Genomic DNA, 25,086 nt, shown 5'->3' on the forward strand with positions numbered 1-25,086 from the left:
TTTAGGAAAATTTTAGCTCCAAAAATTCTTTTGCTTCTTACAAATTTAAAGTAAATTAAATGTAATATTTTATGATAAAATACAGCATGTTATCATTTTATTTTCCATTCTGTCATCAATCCAAACTTCATCCATCCATCCATTCATCCTTATGTCTACAGAAGTGCATTGGGTAACATCCAGATCGAGGCTCACCAGTTGTTAATGATGACTGTTATGAGTGGTGAGACTTGAAATTATTTTTTACTCTTGTCTTCGTACCTTTTGTTTTGATTGGACTTTTAAAAAGTAATGATGATATCACTATTAAAACAACTTTAATTTTGAAATTAAAAGGATCTTCTTTTAATAAATTTTAGTGCTTGAAATTTGAATGATGTCATCCCCTTTTTATCATGCTTCTATATCATAATCTTTCATAATATGCTTTTAGCACTCTGATAATTTAAATTACTTGTTTCCTGTTGCTCATTTCCTTCATTTACTATTTTTCTCCAAGTAAATATAATTACATTGTACTTTTTATCCCTATGAGTCAGAAAACTGTGCTTAACATATATCATTATTTATAATTCTCTGTCTTTCATATTTGAAATGGTTACAAACAGAATAGAAATATTTTTGCCATGGATTTTTTTACCATAATTAATTTTCTTGCAGAAAGATATAAATATATACTTTTGGAGCTTTAAGAAAGATATTGTGGTAGATCAAGTTTTAGTTCATATCTGAGGTTTTCTATTTTTCTTGAAAATATTCAAACAAGTATCCAAATATCAAGAAAAGGAAGCTTTCCACCTACTTTTACTTATTGGGATCTAGGAAGATAAGAACCAACCCTATCAACAATAATGATAGAATACCTTGACAACAGTTACAGCTGGGGATGTAATCATAACAGGGTTCAAACAATTTAACAACCTGGTGTGTGTGTGTGTGTGTGTTGAAAAGAATCAATCAGAGCAGAAGCTGTTAAGAGCCGAAGGCACCTGCTGGGGCAATTATTAACCCTGAAGTTGCTGAACAAGGGGGAGATGGAGAAGATTCTCAGTGGGGTTGCGTCCTTGGGGATGATGATGGAGATTTATGAGGCTTAGAGAAGCAGCTACATATCTAGCAATGTGGAAATATTTTAGTAGTTTAACCACTATCGGTGGCTAACTATAGCCAGTACTATAGCCAAGGATGATGACCAATCTTTATAGATTCTTATGCTTACAGAGTTAAGAGTTTACATACAAATTCAATCCTAAAGAACTAAGACAAAGTTAAAACTTTGCTTTAAATAGTGTCTTCGAATAAGTCACTGCTTGAAACCTCACCATCATTGATCAATAACTTTGGGTTAAGTTTTACTGTCTTTCTTAAAAGCCTGAAAATGTAGTTATCAAGTATGTACATCAAAGCGTGATGTACCGTAACACTGATTCAGGACCCCATGAGGTGACTGAGAACAGGACACCAAGAGAAGGACAATTTTGGGAAAGTGAGGGACATATATATTTACAATTAGGGGATCCTCATATAAATAACAGGATCCTTTATGAGTGAGGTGACAACACACAAAGAGAAGGCATGAAGACGTGGAGGAGGGTGAGTACCAGTAATGATAAGAGTAAGTTAGGAGAAATGCCAAAGACATTCCCTACTTGTTAATTTTTCCCAGGCTCCCTTCTGGAAAGAAAACAAACAAAAGAAAAACTTGGCTTCAATATTTCATCTCATTTTAGCAGCAGGCAAATGGCTAACTCTTCAGAGCATACTTCGTTCAAGAGTCAAAATTCATTTTCTCCTCCCTACTTCCTAATGTATTTCATTTGATTAAGGAGCCAACTATATTCATTGTAATAAAAATACAGATTTTGAGAGCTAAAAGAGTTCCAGAAAAAGAGACACAGAAATACAGAACAGACTTTTGAACTTTGTGGGAGAATGTGAGGGTGGGATATTTCAAAAGAACAGCATGTATACTATCTATGGTGAAACAGATCACCAGCCCAGGTGGGATGCATGAGACAAGTGCTCTGGCCTGGTGCACTGGGAAGACCCAGAGGAATCGGGGGGAGAGGGAGGTGGGAGGGGGGATCGGGATTGGGAATACATGTAAATCGATGGCTGATTCATATCAATGTATGACAAAACCCACTGGAAAAAAAAAAAATAATAATAAAAATTAAAAAAAAAAAAAAAAAAAAGAGTTCAAAGATAAAACCATCTCTTGATGATCTGCACCAAACAAGCAGACCCTGATTCAAAAAATCCATGGTTTCTTGACCTTAACATTGCTGGCATTTTTAGGCTGGATATTTCTCTGTTGTAGCAGCCATCCTGTGCACCAAAGTATATTTATCAGTATCCTGTCTCCACCCACCAGAGGCCAGTAGGATCCCTTCCATCTTGACAATGAAAAATATCTCCAGACATTGCAGAATATCCCCTGGGGGCTGGGTGGGGAGCTGGGGAAATTGCCTCCTGTTGAGAACATTGCAATACTCTAAGAAAAAGACTTGATTTTGGAAAGCATAGTATTTTTACTTCTTGCAGACTTTCCTTTCTAATTGTGTCTAAAGTAGGCTAATATTAACATTGGTTTTTATTTGCTGACCACTAATTATTGGCAAACAGGGAAACTGGCCAATAAATGTAAAAATAGCTGCCAGAAGCCAATCTGGAATTTAAAACATTTCATACTAAGCTTACATTTTTATAATCAAGCTGTGGCAGCATCATTCATTTTCACTTCCTTTAACAAATAATTATTTACTGGGCACCATTCCAGATACTGGGGGATTCGATGGTGCAAGAGATAGTTATGTCTGGTCTCTCACAGAACTTACATGTCTGTGTCTGCACACACATATTACAGTAAAATGCAAATTCTCAGTATGTTCTAGCTGATTGCTGACTCTCACGCCTCCTTGAACCCATAACAATTCTAAAATAATATTCAGGAAATGTGGTTGTTTTAGGTCGTGCCACTAAGAATATGACTAGTGGTTAAACATTTTTTGAAAGTGAAAGTGAAATTTGCTCAGTCATGTCCGACTCTTTGTGACCCCGTCGACTATATAGTCCGTGGAATTCTCCAGGCCAGAATACTGGAGTCGATAACCTATCCCTTCTCCAGGGGATCTTCCCAAACCAGGAATCGAACTGGGGTCTCCTGCATTGCAGGCGGATTCTTTACCAACTGAGCGATTAAATCCAAGCAGTTATGTATGCCTGTTTCTATTATAGATTCCAGGTTGTATTCACACCAAAATACATGAGGTTCCCTGAGCGCTCCAAGCTTCTTCTCAACTTCATATTTTAGTGCATTCTCCTGCCCCTTTTAGGAACTTAAAGTCCCTTGGTATCCATGGGAGATTGGTTCCAAGATCCTCACAGATACCAAAATCAGTGGATGCTCAAGTCCCATATAGAAAATGGCACAGTATTTGCACATAATCTATGCATAGCTTCCATGTACTTTCAACCATTTCTGGATTACTTACAATGCCTAATACGATGTGCTATGTCAATAGGTGTAAATGCAATGTAAGTGATATGTAAATAGTTGCCAGCACTCCACAAATTGAAGTTTTATTTTTTGGAACTTTCTGAATTTTTTTCAAATATTTTTAGCCTGCATTTGTTTGAATCCTTGGATGTGGAACCTGCAGATTCTGAGGGCTGATGGTACTATCCAACTCTCCTCCTTCAGCTCAACTAATGAATTCTGAATTGTCAGTCATCACAATCATCTCTATTTGTCTCATGTCTTCTGGGAAGCCTTCATCACCCTCAGGCCGAGGTAAGCTTCCCCAATGAAACTCCTTTAAAACTCTCCTTATTCCATCATGACCTTGACTCTCTGCAGTAATTATTTGCTTCTTGAAGTTACAGGATGTGCCTTGTTCACCAAAACGTACCTAGTAAGTAGCATATTCAGTTACATTGTGGGTGCTCAATGTATAGTTATTAAGTAAGTAAATCACTAATTTCCTTTTAAGATGCTTAATGTTATAGAATCTAATAAATGTATAAAACTATCCTGGCTGAAGCAGGTGTTTAATCCCAACATCAAGACATCCCTTTGGTGTTTGCTTGTATGTGTGTGCTTAGTCGCTCAGTCATGTCAAACTCTTTGCAATCCCATGGACTGTAGCCCGCCAGGCTCCTCTGTCCGTGGGGTTTCTCCAGGCAAGAATACTGGAGTGGGTTGCCATGCCAGGGGATCTTCCCAACCCAGGGATTGAACTCAGATCTCCCACATTGCAGGCAGATTCTTTACCATATGAGTCATCAGGGAAGCCCTTGTTTCATAATATTTATATTCCCAACCAGTTCTTGGTTTCCATTAATTTCTCAATTTCTGACAGTTTGCCTAACTAATCTTGCCTTGCCTTTTTAAAAAATTAATTTATTTTAAATTGGAGGCTAATAACCACCACAATATTGTAAAGTAATCTTGCCTTGTCTTTAGTGTATCTTTTTTTACTCCCTGAGGTTGATTTTGATAACCACACCCCACCTCCAATCATTATTCTCCGTACCTCCCTTCCTCCAAGCATCCATGCATTACTGTTATACCCACTTATGCCTTTTCCTCACTGTGCCACAACAGTCACTCTTTAGTTAGACCAATAATACTTTTAAAGTACCTATTATGAGTTTGACACTGTGCTTAGCATTCTGCAAACAAAGATTAACACAGAAACTCTTGCTTTTGGAAAGTGCATAATGTGCCATATGCTTTTTCTACTTTACACACACATCCCTGGTCATTTGTATACAAGATGGGAGCCAGAAGAGATGGGTCATTTTTTGAGACTGGTCCCCCAGCAAACCTTCAATTCTTATCTTCTCCTGTATCTCATGTCTCCCCCATTTTGGTTCTCAGATGCCTTGTCTGTCCTCTTCTTCTAGGTTGGTCATACCATTTGAGGACTTTTACAGACCACATTACTTTCCAACTTTTTATTTTTTTCAACTTTGATAAAGCACTTACTGAAATGGGTATTCCATTTGATATACCTCATTCCGCTTGTTGCTGGAGCCCTCAAAACCTTAAAAAGCACTTATCAGATATGATACAGCACAGATGGAATGAACATGCTCTTGACTGTCTTTGGAGTAGGCTCAAACGCACAATTCTACCTTCCCAGAGACAGAGGATGAGTTCCTCAGAGCCTTAACAACCTGCTCCCCAAAGGGAAGTAAATTCTAACCAGCCAAAAGCCTGCCAAAATCAGTTCATCAATATGTATGGCAAAACCAATACAATATTGTAAAGTAAAATAAATAAACAGAAATTAAAAAAATATTCCAGAGGAGTTTATGTTCTGAAAGTAGAAATTATAAATTAATAATTCAAATAATGTATACCACTTGAAAATGGACAGAGAATATGAATTGTAATTCACAAAAGAACATGTTTATACTGCCAATAAGGAGATTAAAAAGTTCAGGCTCTGACCTAGCATTTCCACTTCTGGTTAGTCATCCAAAGAAAACGCCAGGTGACAAAATGAATGGACCTTGAGGACATTATGCTAAGTGAAATAAGTCACACACAGAAAGACAAATACTACATGATCTCATTTATATATGAAATAAAAATAAAGCCAAGTTCATAGATACAGGTAACAGACCTGTGCTTGTCAGAGGTGGGAGTGGAGTGGTAGACAAATGGATGAAGGAAGTAAAAAGGGTACAGATTTCCAGTTATAACATAAGTAAGTCATGGAGATGTACAGTACATCATGGTGACTATAGTTAAGTATTGCATATTTGAAAGTTGCTAATAAGATTAAAACTTTAAAGTTCTCATCACAAGTAAAAAGTTCTGTAACTATTATGTTGATGGGTGCTAACTAGACTTAGTGTGGTGAACATTTTGTAATATATACAAATACTAAATCATTATGTTGTACACCTGAAACTAATACAATGTTACACGTCAGTTATACCTCCACAAAAAATGGAAAAAGAATTTAGGGTCAACAATAAGGATATACAAATTAAAATGAAAATGCAATAGACTTTCTTGCTTTTCAAGTCATCATCAGTTATGAATATGAAACATTCCAGAACTGGTGAGAGTGTGAGGAAACAGACATTGTCATGTTCTGCTAAGAAGATAAATTACCATAAACTTGTTGAAAGGTAACTTGACAATGAATGGTATATATCCTTTTGCCTAGCAATTTCATTTTTTAGGAATTTATCATAAGAAAATAATTAGAGAAATGAAGAAAATTGCATGTTTAATGATGATCACAGCAGCATTTTAACCACTGGAATAATAGTAATAATGATGATGATAACTTTCAGTGAGTGTTTACTATGTGTCAGGAATTGTTCTTAACTCTTTGAAATAGGTATTAAGATTTGCTCCATTTTGCCAATGAAAAAATGAAGCTATAAAGAAGTTAAGTAACTCTTCAAGGCTTCACAAATACTAAATGGGGGAACCAAGATTCCAACCCAGGCAAAGCATCTCTAGATTCTGTTCATAATTATTAAGAACACAGGGCTGACAGTATTATCACACATCCATATAGTGGAATGGTTTACTGACTTTTAAATAATTTAAAACATTCATTGCATTGGAAAATATTCACAATATATTGATGGGTGAATGAAACAGAATTTGGGCATAGCAATAGTAGTAGACAGACTTCTCAGGTGACTTCCAGTCATCCCCATCTCCTGCTATTTTCAATCTTCTGTAGTCTTTTACCCTTGAGCATGAGCTAGACTTAGCACTTGTTTTTAAAACATAGACTAGAGCAAAAATGATGAATGCCCTTTCTGTGATTAACTTGCAAAAGGTTATGGCTCCCATCTTGCTCACAGATTTATTGTGCTTCCATGAAACATGTTCTTATTTTGGAGAATTTCATGTGATAAGCAACTGAGGACAGTCCTTAGCCAACAGCCACTGATGAAATGAGACCATCCATCCTACAGTATATGAGGAACTAAATCCAATGAACAATCACTGAATGAGTTTGGAAGGGATCCTGCCCTAGTTGAAAGATAATTCCAGCCTTATAAGAGATCCTGAAACAGAGCCATACCCAGATTCCCGACTCCCAGAAATGGTAGATAGTAATTCTCATTGTTGTAAGCTAGTAAGTCTCGGGGTAATTTGCTATGCAGCAACAGATAACTAAAACATATATTTACAGAATTTTACAGCATTATCTTTGAACACCACAACTATAATAATAAGAATGGGCAACTTTGGTTCCATAGTTTTATCATGGTTTCTCCTTCTTGAGTTTTTATTCTGATTCCTTTTTCAGTGACATAAAGGAATTTCTTTCTAAAGAAAGGGTTATGTGTGCTGTATTTCCTGAGCTATTATGCAAAGGAGATAATTTACCTTTAATCTTAAAGCTTGAAAGACAGTTGGGAAAATTATGAATATTTTATTTCTGTTGCATATTTCTATATTTTCCCTCAGAATCATAGCTTGTCATTATGTTGATGCCTTTGTCTCCCTCTCAATCAGCTTCACACTGTTTTCCTATTTCTGTTCTTTCTTATTTAATTTTATGTGATTTCCTCACTTCTGTGTTCCATATTTCTAAATGTGTTTTCACTTGTTTTGTTGCTTTCAAAGTAGCTCTTCTCTCTAATAATGGTTTTATTTTTTTCCTTCCCTTTTCTCCCCAAGTTCTACCAACTTATTTTTTCTTTTTTGTTTTTTTATTGTCTCTTCAGTTTTTCTGTTTCCTTCTGTGTCTATTTTTCACATGTTTGTAGTTCCTAGTGAGGTCATGGTGTTCGTATCCTCCATGGAGCATGTTATTTTCTGGGATAAATTGCTCTTCTGGTAGAATTTCATCATCTGTATTTTGCTCATATTCTTTTCTCCTTCGTGTTGTGTTCTGGCACCTCCCTGGTTATGAAATGGAAGCAATGCTATTTGGAGCAGTTATTGTTGAACCCTGAGGGGGTGGTAGCAGAAGTGAGGAGGGCTTGCCCTTTACACCTCAGATTGGACTTGGGCATCTTAGAGTCCTCCCTCGCTAAATCCTCTCTGTCCTCTATCCACCTTGTCCATTTTCTTTTACCTTTTGCTATTCAGGAAGTCGGATGGCTTGTGGAGACCCTCCTGAAATGATAGGTTCTCTGAGATTAAGAGGTATCCACACTGTTCCCCCTCTAGCCCTTAACCAGGTTAACCTACATCAATGACCTACATTTTCTCTGCTCCATTTTCCCTAACACTTTACAGTATTAGGCTGAGTTCTTACGGGACATTGCTCTGACTCTTTCAAGGTTTGCCTTGGCTTCCATGTCTCATTGAGGCTTCCCAGGTGGCAAGAGTGGTAAATGATCCACCTGTCAATACAGAAGACCCGAGAGACCCAGGTTCAATCCCTGAGTCAGAAAGACCCCCTGGAAAAAGGCATGGTAATCCACGCCAGTATTCTTATCTGTAAAATCCAATGGAAAGAGGAGTCTGGTGGGTTACAGTCCATGGGGTCACAAAGAGTCGGACATGACTGAGCGACTGAGCATACACGCAACATCTCACTCTGCTATTAGAAAGATAGTCGGAGCTCTTCTCAGAATTCTGCTATTAGGAAATTTGCAGTCTGCTACAAGACCAAGGAGATGGTCTTTGACTTTATATCTACATGTTGACTTTATATCTTCTCTCAGTTCAGTTCAGTCCAGTTGCTCAGTCGTGTCTGACTCTTTGCGACCCCATGGACTACAGCGCGTCAGGCCTCCCTGTCCATCACCAACTCCCAGAATTTACTCAAACTCATGTCCATTGAGTCGGTGATGCCATCCAACCATCTCATCCTATGTCATCCCCTTCTCCTCCTGCCTTCAATCTTTCCCAGCATCAGGGTCTTTTCTAATGAGTTAGGTCTTTGCATCAGGTGGCCAAAGTATTGGAGTTTCAGCTTCAGCATCAGTCCTTTCAATGAATATTCAGGACTGATCTCCTTTAGGATGGACTGGTTGGATCTCTTTACAGTCCAAGGAATTCTCGAGTCTTTTCCAACACCACAGTTCAAAAGCATCAATTCTTCAGTGCTCAGGTTTCTTTATAGTCCAACTCTCACATCCATACATGACTACTGGAAAAACCATAGCCTTGACTAGACAGATCTTTGTTGGCAAAGTAATATCTCTGCTTTTTAATATGCTGTCTAGGTTGGTCATAACTTATCTTCCAAGGAGCAAGTGTCTTTTAATTTCATGGCTGCACTCACCATCTGCAGTGATTTTGGAGCCCAAAAAAATAAAGTCTGTCACTGTTTCCACTCATCTTGTTCCAAAAGTGCAGATATTCTTCACAGTTTATAGTGTAGATTGTAGGTTTGCTTTCAGTGGTTTCGAAGTGAGGTATGCTATTAAAATGTCTGTAGCAACATCTCTAATTAAAAGAATTGCCTATGTATGAAGCTGACATCAAGTTGTATTTTCCCTTGAATTTTCTTCAACTAATCAACCACAACCTGATCTCTTTTTTTATAGCCCTTTCATACTATTTACCTCTCTGATTATATCCTAAATGAGTCCCTATATTTTTAAATGTGTAAAAATTAGAAATTAATCTCCATGAATGATGGAACCACATCAGACTGACTTACCTTTTCCCCCCACTACCTAGTATAGTGCCTGGAAGACAATAGGTGTTCAATAAGAATTTTGAATGAAATAAAATAACTCATAAATGTAGTATAAACTAAATTGCAAACCAAATTACATTTTTTGAGGGCATCTAATGCATATTACGGCTTCCCCAGTGGCTCAGTGGTAAAGAATCTGCCTGTAATACAGGAGACCCAGGCTCAATCCTTGGGTCAGGAGCCTGGCAGGCTACATTTCATAAGGTCGCAAAGAGTCAGACACAAATAAGGAAACTTAGCCCGCATGCATGCAATCTATATCAAGATAAATAACTCTGAAAAAAATTTTAAAGGGCTAATAAAATAATATATATGATATATATGGCAAAGCACATATATAAGCATGCCCTTAATGCTTTCAAGGGCTTCCCTGATAGCTCAGTTGGTAAAGAATCTGCCTGCAATGCAGGAGACCTGGGTTCAACCCCTGGGTTGGAAAGATCCCCTGGAGAAAGAAAAGGCTACCCACTCCAGTATTCTGGCCTGGAGGATTCCATGGACTGTATAGTCCATGGGGTCACAAAGAGTTAAACACAACTGAGTGATTTTCACTTCACTAATGTCTTCAGAATGGCACGGAATTAAAAAATTAATTAAATATTTGTTGTTTTTGTTTAGTCGCTAAGCTGTGTCCGACCCTTTTGGGATCCCTGGACTATAGCCCACCAGGCTCCTCTGTAGATGGGATTTCCCAGGCAAGAATGTCGGAATGAGTTGCCATTTCCTTCTCCAGGTGATCTTCCTGACCCAGGTATTGAACCCATGCCACCTTCACTGACAGGCAGATTCCTTACCACTGAGCCACCAGGGAAGCAATAAATTTACGAAAATAAATCAAATTAAATATAGAAATACATTTTGGAAGATACTTAGATAGATTACACATTTCTAAAAGTTAAAATTAAAAAGTAGACGTCAAAAGTTGAATAAATGATAAAGGCAAGAAAACTGTGTTTGAGGTAATATGGAGGACAGAAAGCGAATTGTGAGGCTACTGGTGTGCAAAGTACTTTTGCTTGCTTTTTTGGTTTGAATTTAAGCATGTTAAAAGAATATGACTACAGAAAGTTTTGATGATGCCTTATAATGTCAATGTTGGATTTATTCATGATTCAAAATAAGTTTTTGAATCTCAGAACAGGAAGATTTAGTTTTCAGTGGTATATGTAGCTTTCTTACAGTTCAGGCAGACATTCTGAAAGCAATTTAAAAGCATGACATTAAAACAGTTTTGAATATATATATATATATATATATATATATATATATATATATATTTCTATTTAGGAAAGCACATTCGCTATTTCAAGATTTGAAGGGCAAATAACTGAGATTTCCAGGTTTAGTCTTTTGTAGTGCAACCATATGCAACACTCAGTCTTTGTGTGTAATTGAATAAAATTTTGACAAATGCCTGAAGTTAATTTAGCATATTAAGGAAAAATAAAGAAGATAGTAAATTATCAATAAACTCAGCAAACTATGCTAAAGGTTCAAAAGCTTATGAAGTTCAAAACTTTAAACTTTAAATATGATGGTAATCTATGCTAACCTGTCATTATAACCTTAGAACCTACAAAATAAAGTAATTCTAATTTTGCATTTACAAAAATTCTATAAATCGTAAATAGCAAACATGTCAGTAAACAGAATGACCTTTTAACGCAGTACCTATGTAACTTCATGGCCATATCACGTATATAATTTTTAAACAAAAAGAATGACATAGTTCCTTCACCTTGTATTATGGTACATTTAAATAGAAATGAGAGGCTGTTTATGAATAGCAACATTAATAGTCAATAAGTCTTTTATTATGAATATCTTTTCACTAGTAATATTTCTACATAACTATATAACTTGACAATTATAATTGACTTCATAATTACTAAAACCTTCAAAAAGGATTCCCTGCTTTGCCATATATTAAATTAAACCTTCAGAACAATGATTAAAGGGTAGAAATGATTCTTTTAAATAGAAAGCTACTCTTTTATATAGAGTGTCAGTGCAAATCAATAGATACTTAAAATACCGAAGGTACATATACGGGTGAGCACATCATATGAAATGCCAGGTTTGATGAGTTACAGGCTGGAATCACGATTGCCGGAAGAAACATGAACAACCTTAGGTATGTGGATGATACCACTCTAATGGCAGAAAGCAAAGAGGAACTAAAGAGCCTCTTGATGAGGGTGAAGAAGGAGAGTGAAAAAGCCAGCTTAAAACTCAGTATTAAAAAAAAAAAAAAACTAAGATCATGGCATTTGGGCCCATCACTTCATGGCAAACAGAAGGGGAAAAGGTGGAAGCAGTGACAGATTCCTCTTCTTGGGCTCTAAAAATCACTGCGGGTGGTGACTGTAGCCATGAAATCAGAAGACAATTGCTTCTTTCTTGGAAGGAAGCTATGATAAACAGTATGTTAAAAAGCAAAGACATCACTTTGCTGACAAAGGTCCGTATGGTCAAGGCCATGATCTTTCCTGTAGTCATGTACAGATATGAGAGCTGGACAATAAGGAAGGCAGAGTGCCGAAGAATTGATGCTTTCGATCTATAGTACTGGAGAAGACTCTTGAGAGTCCCCTGGAAAGCAAGATCAAACCAGTCAATCTTAAAAGAAATCAACCCTGAATACTCTGTGCAATGACAGATGCCGAAGCTGAAGCTCCAATGATAATTTGGCCATCTGATAAGAAGAGCTGACTCACTGGAAAAGACCCTGATTCTGGGGAAGACTGAGGGCAAGAGGAGAAGAGGGTGACAGAGTCTGAGATGGCTGGATGGCATTACCGATTCAATGGACATGAACTTGGGCAAACTTTGGGAGGTGGATAGGGAGTCCTGTCGTGCTGCAGTCCACGGGGTCACAAAGAGTCAGATGTGACCTGGACTGAACAACATACATGGGTACAGTTTCAGAAGATATTTATGAATGATTATGCATCAGAAAGGAAAATAACTATTAATACCTTATGAGTATGTTTTAATTAACAATTTAATGCACATGTAGTGTGTCACAACTGCACCCATCAGGGAAGGCAAATTTTTCCCTTTACCTCAGTCTGTGGCTAGACTAATAATAAAATTGACACAGACTGGTTAACAGGAGAAAAGGAAACAAATTTTAATTTGTGCTCATAGAGCTCTCATAGAAATAAGGACTTAAGAAATGGCCAAAGCAGGCAGCTATTGTACTTTTTAGACAAAGAAAAAGATAAATTTGTGAGAAATTGGCAAGAAAAAGAAACTTAGGTTTTAAGTACTTAATTGTTGAAAAATCTAAACAGAGTTTCAGTTCAGTCGTTCAGTTGTGTCCGAGACTTCGCAACCCCACGGTCTGCAGCGTGCCAGGCTTCCCTGTCCATCACCAGCTCCCGGAGCTTGCTCAGGCTCATGTCCATTGAGTCGGTGATGCCATCCAACCATCTCATCCTCCATCATCCCCTTCACCTCCTGCCTTCAACCTTTCCCAGCATCAGGGTCTTTTCCAATGAGTCAGTTCTTCGCATCTGATGGCCAAAGTAGGGAGCTTCAGCTTCAGCATCAGTCCTTCCAGTGAATATTTAGGACTGATTTCCTTTAGGTGGGATAGTAAAGTAAAGAACTAATGAGATTTGTTTACATAGGCATCTCAGCCCCAAATTCCCAGTCTCTGGCAATAGGGTGTCCTTCTAATTCCAGATATAGCTAGGGCATCTTTCATATGGGAGATTTATTTCCTTCTTTCAGGAAGACAGAGGATGGTCAGAGTTTCCTTCGTCAGCTGCTTCTTAAGCATCTTCAATTCAAAATAATCAATATGCCACTGTGGCCCAGTGTGGGAAATCCTGCCCTGAACCCAGCATACCTACAATGTAAATTAAAATAGATGTGAGATATAACATAGATTGGAGGAATTTCAAAGGTAGGAAAAGTAATCAAATAATTTATAATTTAAGATTTTCTTTAAGTTTGTGGTTAAAGACAAATTTTCCTGTTTTCAATTGTGTTACGATTGTCCCTGTGACTAGCATGAGTATAGGGTTAATTGAGTTCTCTGCAGTGAAATGAATAACATAGGAATTTCTAATTTAAATTGTGACCATTCTAACACATTTCCATTTAGTTTTCAAAACTGATTTTTATTCATAAAACATAATATATCTCTTCATGTGATTCCTGGGAATTATTCTCAGGCCCTAACTTCTTACCAACTCCTGCTTTCCTTGTACATAGCTACCATTCTTACTGCTCCTTTAGGCTGACATAGTTGAATAAAAATTATCATAGTGAGAGGATTGGTTCTCTATGCCTTAAGTAAATATTGGAAAAAGCCACACAGCATAAAATGAAGGTCATGCTAAAAATTTACAAGTGGTACAAAGACAGGAGCTTCCCAAGTGGCTCAGTGGTAAAGAATCCTCGTGCCAATGCAGGAGACACAAGGTTAATACCTGGGTCAGGAAGATCCTCTGGAGGATAAAATGGCAACCCACTCTAGTATTCTTGCCTGGAGAATTCCATGGACAGAGGAGCCTGGTGGGCTACAGTCCACGGGGTCACAAAGGGTCAGACACAGCTTAGTGACTGAGCATAGCATGGTACAAAGACAGACATGAGGACACATGGAATTCTGCTAAGTAACTAGCTAGAATGGTCTAATATTTTTGCACAGCAATAAAATTATTTGTAGTAAGTAACAAAGGACTTGCCAATATAGTGAGATGTTGTTTGAAAGCCATTTACTTAGTCAAAATATTTTTGGTATTATGAAGTTAGAAATATATAAAAAGGGGAGGAAGATAAATTTATGATCTAGACATATATATTCTGTATACACATATATTTTATATATATATATATACATACTCTCTATTCCCATTTAACATTCTTGTCTTAGAAGAAATATTTCATTTAATAGAAGGTGAAAAATCTAGTTTTAAGTAAATAAAATTAATGCTGATTCAATTACTATTTATGTTGGATATCCATATTCAGATAACTTTTTATTACTCCACCTTATTTTTACCATTCATTTCAGGTATAGAAAGCTTAACATTTCAACATGACATTTTTCATTCAAACACACTGATATTTTTAGCAATATTTTAGCAAATATCCAATTTTTAGCAGAGAGTCTAAATGGTGAGAAAAACTTATGGTGATATTCTCTTATATTGAGGTGACTTTTTTCCTTTTAAAATTTTGTTTGCTTTTTTTTGTCTTGTTTGACTTTTCAATATCCAAATTGTTTCTAAGTAGAGACCAAAGCAGACCTACATTATACTATAATTTCAAACTATACTTAACTGAGTAATTATGTGTATTTGTATAAAATTAATATATTAATATAACATATTATATTAATATTATGTACATTTTTTCTTTTTATCAGATGGAAAATACATCTGAGTTTTGAGAGAATCTGGCAGACTGTATTAATTTTGTTTCTAGAATGTTAATTTGTCTAATAATTAGCTACTTATCAAGATTTGGAGAGAACATATGCTTAGTGGCAGAGAGTGTGGATAGAGCCAGAACTCCTGTGTTTGTACCTTGGCTCTAACACATACAATCTGATATGACCTTCAGCCAATTAGTAAAATTCTGTCTCATTGTTCTGATCTATAACAAAATTCATACATTGATACAATGGATTATTGTGAGGATTAGGTAAATCAATACCTGTAAAATGGTATTATTGAGACATACCAAGTGTTGAATACCTATTCAGTTCAGTTCAGTTCAGTCACTCAGTCATGTCCGACTCTTTGCGACCCCATGAACTGCAGCATGCCAGGCCTCCCTGTCCATCACCAACTCCCGGAGTTCACCCAAACTCATGTCCATTGAGTCGGTGATGCCATCCAACCATCTCATCCTGTCGTCCCCTTCTCCTCTTGCCCGCAGTCTTTCCCAGCATCAGGGTCTTTTCAACTGAGTCAGCTCTTCACATCAGGTGGCCAAAGTATTGGAGTTTCAGCTTCAGCATCAGTGAATATCAGGACTGATTTCCTTTAGGATGGAATGGTTGGATCTCCTTGCAGTCCAAGGGACTCTTGAGAGTCTTCTCCAACACCACAGTTCAAAACCATCAATTCTTTGGCACTCAGCTTTCTTCACAGTCCGACTGTCACATCCATATGTGACTACTGGAAAAATCATAATCTTGACTAGACGGACCTTTGTTGGCAAAGTAATGTCTCTGCTTTTTAATATGCTGTCTAGGTTGGTGATAACTTTCCTTCCAAGGAGTAAGTGTCTTTTAAATTCATGGCTGCAATCACCATCTGCAGTGATTTTGGAGCCCCCCAAAAATAAAGTCAGCCACTGTTGCCACTGTTTCCCCATCTATTTTCCATGAAGTGATGGGTGCCATGATCTTAGTTTTATGAATGTTGAGCTTTAAGCCAACTTTTTCATTAGTTACTATTAAATCTCTACTGTCCGTTTTCCTGACTTCTTGAACATACAGTCTTGCCTGCAGAAGCATCTCATATACATAGAGGAATTTTTAAAAATTAAATTTCAGAGTTTGGTTGCCTATATATTCTCTCATGCACCAATCCCCAGCATTCTTTATTGTCTTATAGTAGTCTATTGCACCCATCTGTGTAAACATAGGAGAAGGGAATGGCAATCCACTTCGGTATTCTTGCCTGAGAAACCCCACGGACAGAGGTGCCTGGTGGGCTACAGCCCATGGGGTCACAAAGAGTCGCACACAACTTAACGACTGAACAACAACTATGGTATAAACACACCAGTATTAGCAAGCTGTCCCCTGAGGAATTTAAGTTCAGAACCTTTTGATAAAGAGTTATATGTATCTGTTAACTGTTTTCACAGGCTTTAAATGAGATGCTTTATATGTTTGCCATCATCAAGTCACTGGATCTGTTTTGACTAGTAGAGACGAATTGTGTTTTCTGTCAATCTGGTCTAATGAAACTTGAACCCAGAGCATGTCAAAGACTGGTACTTTTTTAACTGTAAGCTCAAGGATCTTCACTTGCACATGAGCATGCACGCACACACACAAACACAAATACACATATATGAGAGTGACAGACAAACAGATAGGAATCTACATGGGAAGTATGAAACAAATAGGAAGCACAAAATAAAATGGTAAATGTAAACTCCCAAATACAGAAAATTATATTAAAAGAACTCAAGGGACTAAATTCTTCAGCTGAAAGCCAAATATGATTAGACAGGAAAAATCTCCACAACCAATGATATGCAACTTACAAGACACACACAGAAAACCTAAGAAAACAAAAGGTTGATACTTAAATAATGGAAAAATACATATTTTCAAAGTATAAATAAAATATTCTGATGAACCTATATTAGTACAAGAAAAGACTTTAAAGCAAAAGTCTTTAGAGAATAGAAAGTTAGTTTACATTGATAAAGCATTTAGTTTACATTGATAAAGTAGTTTACCAAGAAGAGATAATAATACATATTTGTACGTATGTTATAACATAGGTTGTGAAACTATAAAGAAAAGGTAAGAGCTGATTATCTTAAAAGTCAGGATAATGATTACAGAATTGCAAAGCAGATGACTTGATTAGAAGGAGGCTTCTGGAATGACGGTAATGTTCCATGTTTTAATCTGAGCAGTATTCATACATGTGCTAACATACAACTACTAGTGAAAATAGTATACATTCAGGTTGCATACCTTTTTGCACATATGGAAATTGTTCAGTTATTGAATTAAGATAAGCAGGCTGCATAATAGTATGTATAAAAGTCATCTCATTTTGTTTTATACGTTGACATATTTATCTATCTCTGGGCTACCCACTCCAGTATTCTTGGGCTTCTCTTGTGGCTCAGTTGGTAAAGAATCCACCTAAAACACTGGAGACCTGGGTTTAAAAGATCCCCTGGAGAAGAGAAAGGCTACCCACTCCTTTTTACCTTTTTGCACTTATAGAAATTGTTCGGTCACTGAGTTAAGATAAATAGGCTGCATAATAGTATATATAAAAAGTCATCTCATTTCGTTTTATACACTGACATATTTATCTATGTCCAGATATAGTTAAAAGATAAACATGAAATTTTTATCAACAATTATCTCTGGATGACAGTTTTAGACTTTCTTTGCCTTTCTGTATTTTCCTAAAAATGCATTGTTTTTGTAATAATGGAAAAAAATCAATTTTAAAAAACCTTTCTACCCAGGAATAGGAAAATAAAATTTCTAGCGAGAAAAGAGGTTGGTAGAAGGATGTGTATCAACCTCAAAACTGGAAAATGAATAGCTTTGTGGAAAGCGAGACACAGATAGGCAATGGGAAGGAAATACTTGGAAAGCAGCAGTGCTGAAAAGGACTTTGGAGTGAGTGTGGACAGCAAATTAGGTAGAAGCTTGCAGTAAAATGTGCCAAGAATGAGCAACGATGCTATTTTCAGCTGCAAAAGTACAGGTCCCATGGCACAAAACAAGGACACGCAGCCTCCTTTTATATATATTTTGGAAAATCTGACTGTAAGGCAACAATTTTATATCAAACTACTTTTAGCTTAAACTAGGTACAAGGAAGAAAATAGCCACCATGACCTAAAAATGACTATGGTGATATGAAATTCTCCAACAAAATCATTTGTCATTCTTGCTTTGTGGAGGGCATAACCTCTGCCAATGCCAGCCTGAAATTTTACCAAGGGTGATGGTAAAAACATGCATGTTTAATTTTTCTCTGCAGAATCTTTCTCAAAAGAGACATATCAAAATAGCCATGAACCATAGGAAGCTTACATGCCCTCAAGACTTCGGCTCACTGGAGGGAGCAAAGTATAGGAATTATAAACGTAGGAGAAAGGAATCCTCACACAAGACTCACCTAAAAAGGAGATACACTGCTCAGTATCCAAGGGACATTGGGAATTTGAGAGGTCCAAAATGGCAGGCAGAACATGACAGCAGATGTCCAGATGTCAACTGGGAAGCAAATTCAGGTAGACAAGGCAGACTGCTCCGTAGGTCCATTGATGGCCAGGAGTGAGGATGGTAGAGAGTAGTAGTCAGTACTCTTAAAGAAGGTTGCTTGGCAAGAATTAAGCAGAGAATTAAGGCAGGCAGATGGACTTGAGGGCAGGATATCAGATCCAACAAGATGCTGAGATGCTATATATCTTGCGAGAGACTAAAAGGCTTGGCAGGACATGTAGAAATCCCTCTGATGGTATAAATAAGAAGGCCTCAATTGAAAGACTACTTACAGAGATACGGGCAAGGTCAAAGAAAAAAAAAAACAAACAAACAAGGTATGTTGAGCTAACAAGAGACTATCAAGGTCAGGAAGCTGTTACCACTTTTAAATCTAAAGGAATAAAGGAAGGAAATAGTATTTCCAGGGTCCAGTAAGAGCTACAGATACAGAAGAATGGCTATCTGTCAGAGATGGCAGCTGTTGCCAGAGAAACAGTGCCAGTGCAGAGAGGGAGGGAGCAGGGAAGAAAGACCTTGACCTCTTTCTCCTTCTGTCCTACTGTCTCCTGGTGGTGCCTCTTATTGGCTAAAGCCAGAGGACAACAGAGCTTAGGTGACACAGTTCATAGGAATCAGCCTTCCAGAACAAAGACCAGGGAAGAGAAAGGCAGAGAAGAAAATCCGTTGATGATGATGATAAGTGCAAACAAAGTTACAGGCACAAGCGCTTTTCGAGGAATCCAAGGTGAAGACCAGTTAGGCATAGTGGACCAATATGGCAGCTCAGTCCAAAAATAACTTATAAATACTTCCTGTAGTGTGCTGCTGTGCTGTGCTCAGTCATATCCGACTTTTTGTGACCCCCATGGACTGTTGCCCACCAGGCTTCTTTGTTCATGGGATTCTCCAGGCAAGAATACTGGAATGGGTTGCCACTTCTTCCTCCAGGGGATCTTCCCGACCCAGGGATTGAATCTGCATCTCTTGTGTCTCCTGCACTGGCTGACAGATTCTTTACCTGTGTGCCACCTGGGAAGTCCTCTGTCTGGTGCTAGACCCACTATTAGTTGCTAAGGATAAAAAGTAGAAAATGGATTCTTTCTAATGAAAGCTTTGCAACCTAACATGAACGTGATGACAGGCAAAAAAGGAAATCAGTTATTTGGGGGTTTGGAAATCAGATGATAGGCAAAAAGGCAAAAAAGAATAGGCAAAAAAGGAAATTAGTTATTTAGGGGTTTGGAAATCATTAAAAATTCCCATAGAGCAAGAGATATTTAAGCTATGAAAATCAGAACAAAGCCGAGAAAGAAGGGACTCTCTAGGAAAAGGAACATCAGGAGACAAGAAGCAGCCTTGTATATGCAGGCATGCAGCAGTTTTGTTTTGGTCTGAGCAAAGAATGTGAAGGAAATTGGAATTAGAAGCTGCAAAGAGATGAAGCCCATGGGCCTCCTTTGACAGACAAGTCCCCCTTGGCCAGACTCCTACAGACACACGGCAGTGCTGAGCTGAGTGAGTAGATGGGGTGTTGGTAACCATGTTTGGAGAGGTTGGGGAAATACTGGGACTCACCTAACCTGCTACTCCTTTATGGTTCTCATCTTTCAGGATAAGGTGAAAAAGAATGAACAGAATGGGCAAAGGGATAAACAGACTGGAATAAATAGCACAACTGAAAAGAAATATTAAAAATAAAATATAAAAAAATATACAAATATTAAAAAAAAAAAACAAACCAAAAAGAAAGTTCACAGGGAGAACAGAAAGGAGGAACTTTGAACACTTGGAAATCACAGAAAGATGGTCCTTCTCTGAGGATTAAACTCATTTCGTCAATAATCAAAGGAGAAAGAATGTCTCCTACTCCCAACAGAACCACTATTTACATACTTCATTTACTATCATAGTCAGCAATATTGAGTCATCTTAGAGAGAAAGCTTATCAATGGTGATGGCCAACATAGAATGGAAGGTCTAGCAATGTGAGTTTTGTATACACAGAACTTCTCAGGGGAGAATGACATTGAATCTGGGAGGCATGGGTAGGCATTTTGTCAGTGTTCTTTGGGGGAAACAAGAAAATTCATCAGACATCAGAGTTTTACTTTATGCTCATCACATAGCCTTCTGAGCAACAGTTGGTCTTTTTAATACATTTTGAGAAAGCGAAGCCTTGCCAATGTAAATCACTTTTTGAAAAGGTTATCAGAGCAGAGATTCTGGCTAACATATAACCCTTGTCAACTTAGTTAATGGGATTCTTTCCCTGAAAATCTAGTTTTGCCACTGTGTTTTTATAATGCATTTTCCTGACCCATAAGACAGCCATTCTAACCCCAGAATACAGTAAAATTACAATTAATTCTACCCTTTGGAGTCTCTTGGCAGTCCTACTCTGTTCTGGAAACCATACAATCTCACTGCCTCCATCCTTTTGGATTTTCTGCATCTTAACAATAGCTTGACTCATCTGCAAGAGATAAAGGTAAGGTGTTAAGTAGACATCCCACCTCTAGAAATACTTCAGCAAAAAGACTACAAGCTGTCTGTGGATACAACAAGTGATCAAAGTACAGCCACTCAGACTATAAAATATACTTAATTCATCTCAAATTTAGTTTATACCTTCATTATGAAGGAGGCACTATGGGAAGGTAGAGGATGGGCAGTTGTCAAACTTTTTTTTTAATTCATAAGAAGTTTTCCTCAAACTAAGTCTCTATGGGGATTTGAAACGTAAAAATATCAGAGTAAAGTGCATGTTTGGAAGCAGGAAGGAGTAGCCAGGAGTTCTGCTGGCTTCTTTCCCAGGCCCACCACACCCTCAGCCCATTCTGGGGAGCCCCTGGAGCTGAGTTTGAGAACTGCAAATAGAGTCAAGGAACTACAGAGGAAAACTCAAATAATAAAAGTTCTGATCTTGGCTCCACACCATGTTTGAGACTAGGGCTCACGACTCTACCTCCTCATTTAATGGAAACAGCTGCCCCACTTTCCTCTGGGCCCAGAAGGAAGCCATTTTGATGATCACGTGGTCAGAGGGATACTTTGAAGGAGCGTTCACACCTGCTCAGTCCCTCAGTCATGTCTGACCCTATGACTCATGGACTGTAGCCTGCCAGGATCCTCTGTCCATTCCATGAGATTTCCCAGGCAAGAATACTAGAGTGCATTGCTATTTTCTCCTCCAGGGGATCTTGCCAAGCCAGGGTTCGAACCCGTGTCTCCTGCATTAGCAGGTGGATTCTTTACCGCTGAGCTACCAGGGAAGCCCAAGTGGTACTTTAGGAGGCAGGAAATGGGAGGTTCCGCTGAAAAGAGGATTCTTCACAGATTCTTTACCACTGCACCATACGGGAAGCCCCTTGAATATGCAGGATGCAGCAACAAAAGAGAAAACATTTAGACTATACACTCATGTTTGGAAATCCGGTCTCCTCATTACACAATCATTTCACAGGCTTTGTTTAAAAGCCATTGTTCTAAAATTTTTCAAAGAACATGCACAATTTCAAACACAGCTTGTCATCTATTTCTAAAAAAATCATCTTTATCTCTGTTGTGAGCTAGTGAAATTACAAGTCATTCCTTCAGTAAATAATTATTGAGCACTTCTTAGTTACAAAACATTGTACCAACACAGTAAACTATATAAAGTTTCCCTGGTCCTTGACTTTGACAGAGGAAAGGAAAAGGAAGGTGATTGAATTACAAAGTGAATTTGTCAATTTGCTGTTAATTATTACGAGTCCTTACTATACACATGACAGTTTCACCCCAAAATCCACAAGGTAGGAGCCTTTCACTGGTTACTCCTTGAGTGTGTGTGTGTATTTGTGATTTCGATTGGTTTTAATTCAATGAAATGAGCCATCTAATCTTTTTCTCCTTTTTTATTTTTTGCTAAAGTATAGTTTAACCTACTCTTATGTCCAGTTCTGTCTGATAAAATTATCTTTTTCCTTCATTATTTGGTTTATATCATTGACCATCATGGTTATACTCTGTGATTTTATTATGTCATCTCAAACACTATTAGTAAATATTATTAACTAATTATTTGCTGATTTATATTATTAAGTGTGATATTTAGTTTAGGATGTTCCACTTAAATTGGGAACAATCACTGGAAATATCACTGGCCAGGATGTATTCTTATTCCTTTTAGGCCAAGTTAACATGAAGAAGCAGTAGAAAAAGAAAAACTCAGAGTTTGAACTTCTCTAAGGGCACAGACATCCTGGAATGTGAAGTCAAACGGGCCTTAGAAAGCATTACTATGAACAAAGCTAGTGGAGGTGATGGAATTTCAGTTGAGCTATTTTAAATCCTGAAAGATGATGCTGTGAAAGTGCTGCACTCAATATGCCAGCAAATTTGGAAAACTCAGCAGTGGCCACAGGACTGGAAAAGGTCTGTTTTCATTCCAATCCCTAAGAAAGGCAATGTCAAAGAATGCTCAAACTACCGCACAATTGCACTCATCTCACACGCTAGTAAAGAATGCTCAAAATTCTCCAAGCCAGGCTTCAGCAATACGTAAACTGTGAACTTCCAGATGTTCAAGCTGGTTTTAGAAAAGGCAGAGGAACCAGAGATCAAATTGTTAACAACAGCTGGATCAATGAAAAAGCAAGAGAGTTCCAGAAAAACATCTATTTCTGCTTTATTGATTATGCCAAAGCCTTTGACTATGTGGATCACAATAAACTGTGGAAAATTCTGAAAGAGATGGGAATATCAGACCACCTGACCTGCCTCTTGAGAAACCTGAATGCAGGTCAGGAAGCAACAGTTAGAGCTGGACATCGAACAATAGACTGGTTCCAAATAGGAAAAAGAGTTCGTCAAGGCTGTATATTGTCACCCTCCTTGTTTAACTTATATGCAGAGTACCTCATGAGAAACGCTGGGCTGGAAGAAGCACAAGCTGGAATCAAGATTGCTGGGAGAAATATCAATAACCTCAGATATGCAGATGACACTACCCTTATGGCAGAAAGTGAAGAAGAACTAAAGAGCCTCTTGATGAATGTGAAAGAGGAGAGTGAAAAAGTTGGCTTAAAGCTCAACATTCAGAAAACTAAGATCATGACATCTGGTCCCATCACTTCATGGGAAATAGATGGGGAAACCATGGAAACAGTGTCAGACTTTATTTTTTGGGGCTCCAAAAACACTGCAGATGGTGACTGCAGCCATGAAATTAAAAGATGCTTACTCCTTGGAAGGAAAGTTATGACCAACCTAAATAAATAGCATATTAAAAAGCAGAGACATTACTTTGCCAACAAAGGTCCGTCTAGTCAAGGCTATGGTTTTTCCTGTGGTCATGTATGGATGTGAGAGTTGGACTGTGAAGAAAGCTGAGCACCAAAGAATTGATTCTTTTGAACTGTGGTGTTGGAGAAGACTCTTGAAAGTCCCTTGGACTGCAAGGAGATCCAACCAGTCCATCCTAAAGGAGATCAGTCCTGGGTGTTCATTGGAAGGACTGATGCTGAAGCTGAAACTCCAGTACTTTGGCCACCTCATGCGAAGAGTCGAATCACTGGAAAAGACCCTGATGCTGGGAGGGATTGGGGGCAGGAGGAGAAAAGGGGACAACAGAGGATGAGATGGCTGGATGGCATCACCGACTCGATGGGCATGAGTTTGGGTGAACTCCAGGAGTTGGGATGGACAGAGAGGCCTGGCGTGCTGTGATTCATGGGGTCGCAAAGAGTTGGACACGACTGAGTGACTGAACTGAACTGAAGTGCACATAGTGATATCCATAAGCCAAGGCTTGAATAACAGAGTTTTACCTTGGTCTGGATGAAGGCATGACTTTTTTATTATAGAGGAAACCAACAATGATGACACACAGATATTTGGTGCATACATAAATCACCATGTTCCAGAAAGGCAGGTGAAAATCAGTGTACAAGCATTCTTCAGTTCTCAGAGACCTAAGGCTAGCCTCTAGGATCTTCACATCAATGCAAGATTTATCTCATTTTTCTCTGCTAATTTTCCTTTTTGTTCATTATTGGAGTATGAAAAATGCTGACTTGTAAATGAACTGAATCTCAGAAGTAAGCCTCCAGTTTGTAAAATGATTTTTATCTGGATGAGACTTTGTTTTTCCTCAGAAAAGCAATGGCATGGGCTTAATGCGTTTTTACCCTTCACGTTTCAAGGGTTTGAATTGCAGTGTTTACCTTGAGGCAGCACTGCAGAAAATCCCGATCTCGTTGGCAACTGCAGCTCTCCTGCACCAGGAAAATATTTTTTCTTCGAGCATTCTGATATGACAGTCAACTCCAATCAATGAGAATGGTTAGGGTTGCTCGTGATAGATGTGTATTTTAGAAAAGCTTAGATGTCCAGACTCTGAGAGAAGTGGTATGAGTTGACAGAGGAACAGTTCTACCATATCCTGGATAAACTGATGCTCTTTCCTTTCCCTGTCTGCTTAAATATTCAAGCCTGATTCATTATCTGATTTAAGAA

The 25,086-nt window shown here is 37.9% G+C and overlaps 1 protein-coding gene across 2 annotated transcripts in view; it reads right to left on the reverse strand.

Moving 5' to 3' along the window:
• PTCHD4 (patched domain containing 4) overlaps positions 1 to 25,086 on the reverse strand; it is a 188,910-nt gene that overhangs the window by 98,430 nt on the left and 65,394 nt on the right. Inside the window, exon 3 of one of the 2 annotated variants that reach the window (XM_061146101.1) lies at positions 13,303 to 13,500. The exons of the other annotated variant lie outside the window; for it this stretch is intronic. Within the exon in view, the coding sequence (XP_061002084.1) occupies positions 13,448 to 13,500 (53 nt within the window). The 3' untranslated portion in view covers positions 13,303 to 13,447. Of the gene's footprint in view, positions 1 to 13,302; positions 13,501 to 25,086 lie in introns of those variants that run through there. 2 annotated transcript variants of the gene reach the window in all.

This window comes from Dama dama, chromosome 7 (assembly GCF_033118175.1).
Source record: "Dama dama isolate Ldn47 chromosome 7, ASM3311817v1, whole genome shotgun sequence".
Classification (NCBI taxonomy): Eukaryota; Metazoa; Chordata; class Mammalia; order Artiodactyla; family Cervidae; genus Dama; species Dama dama.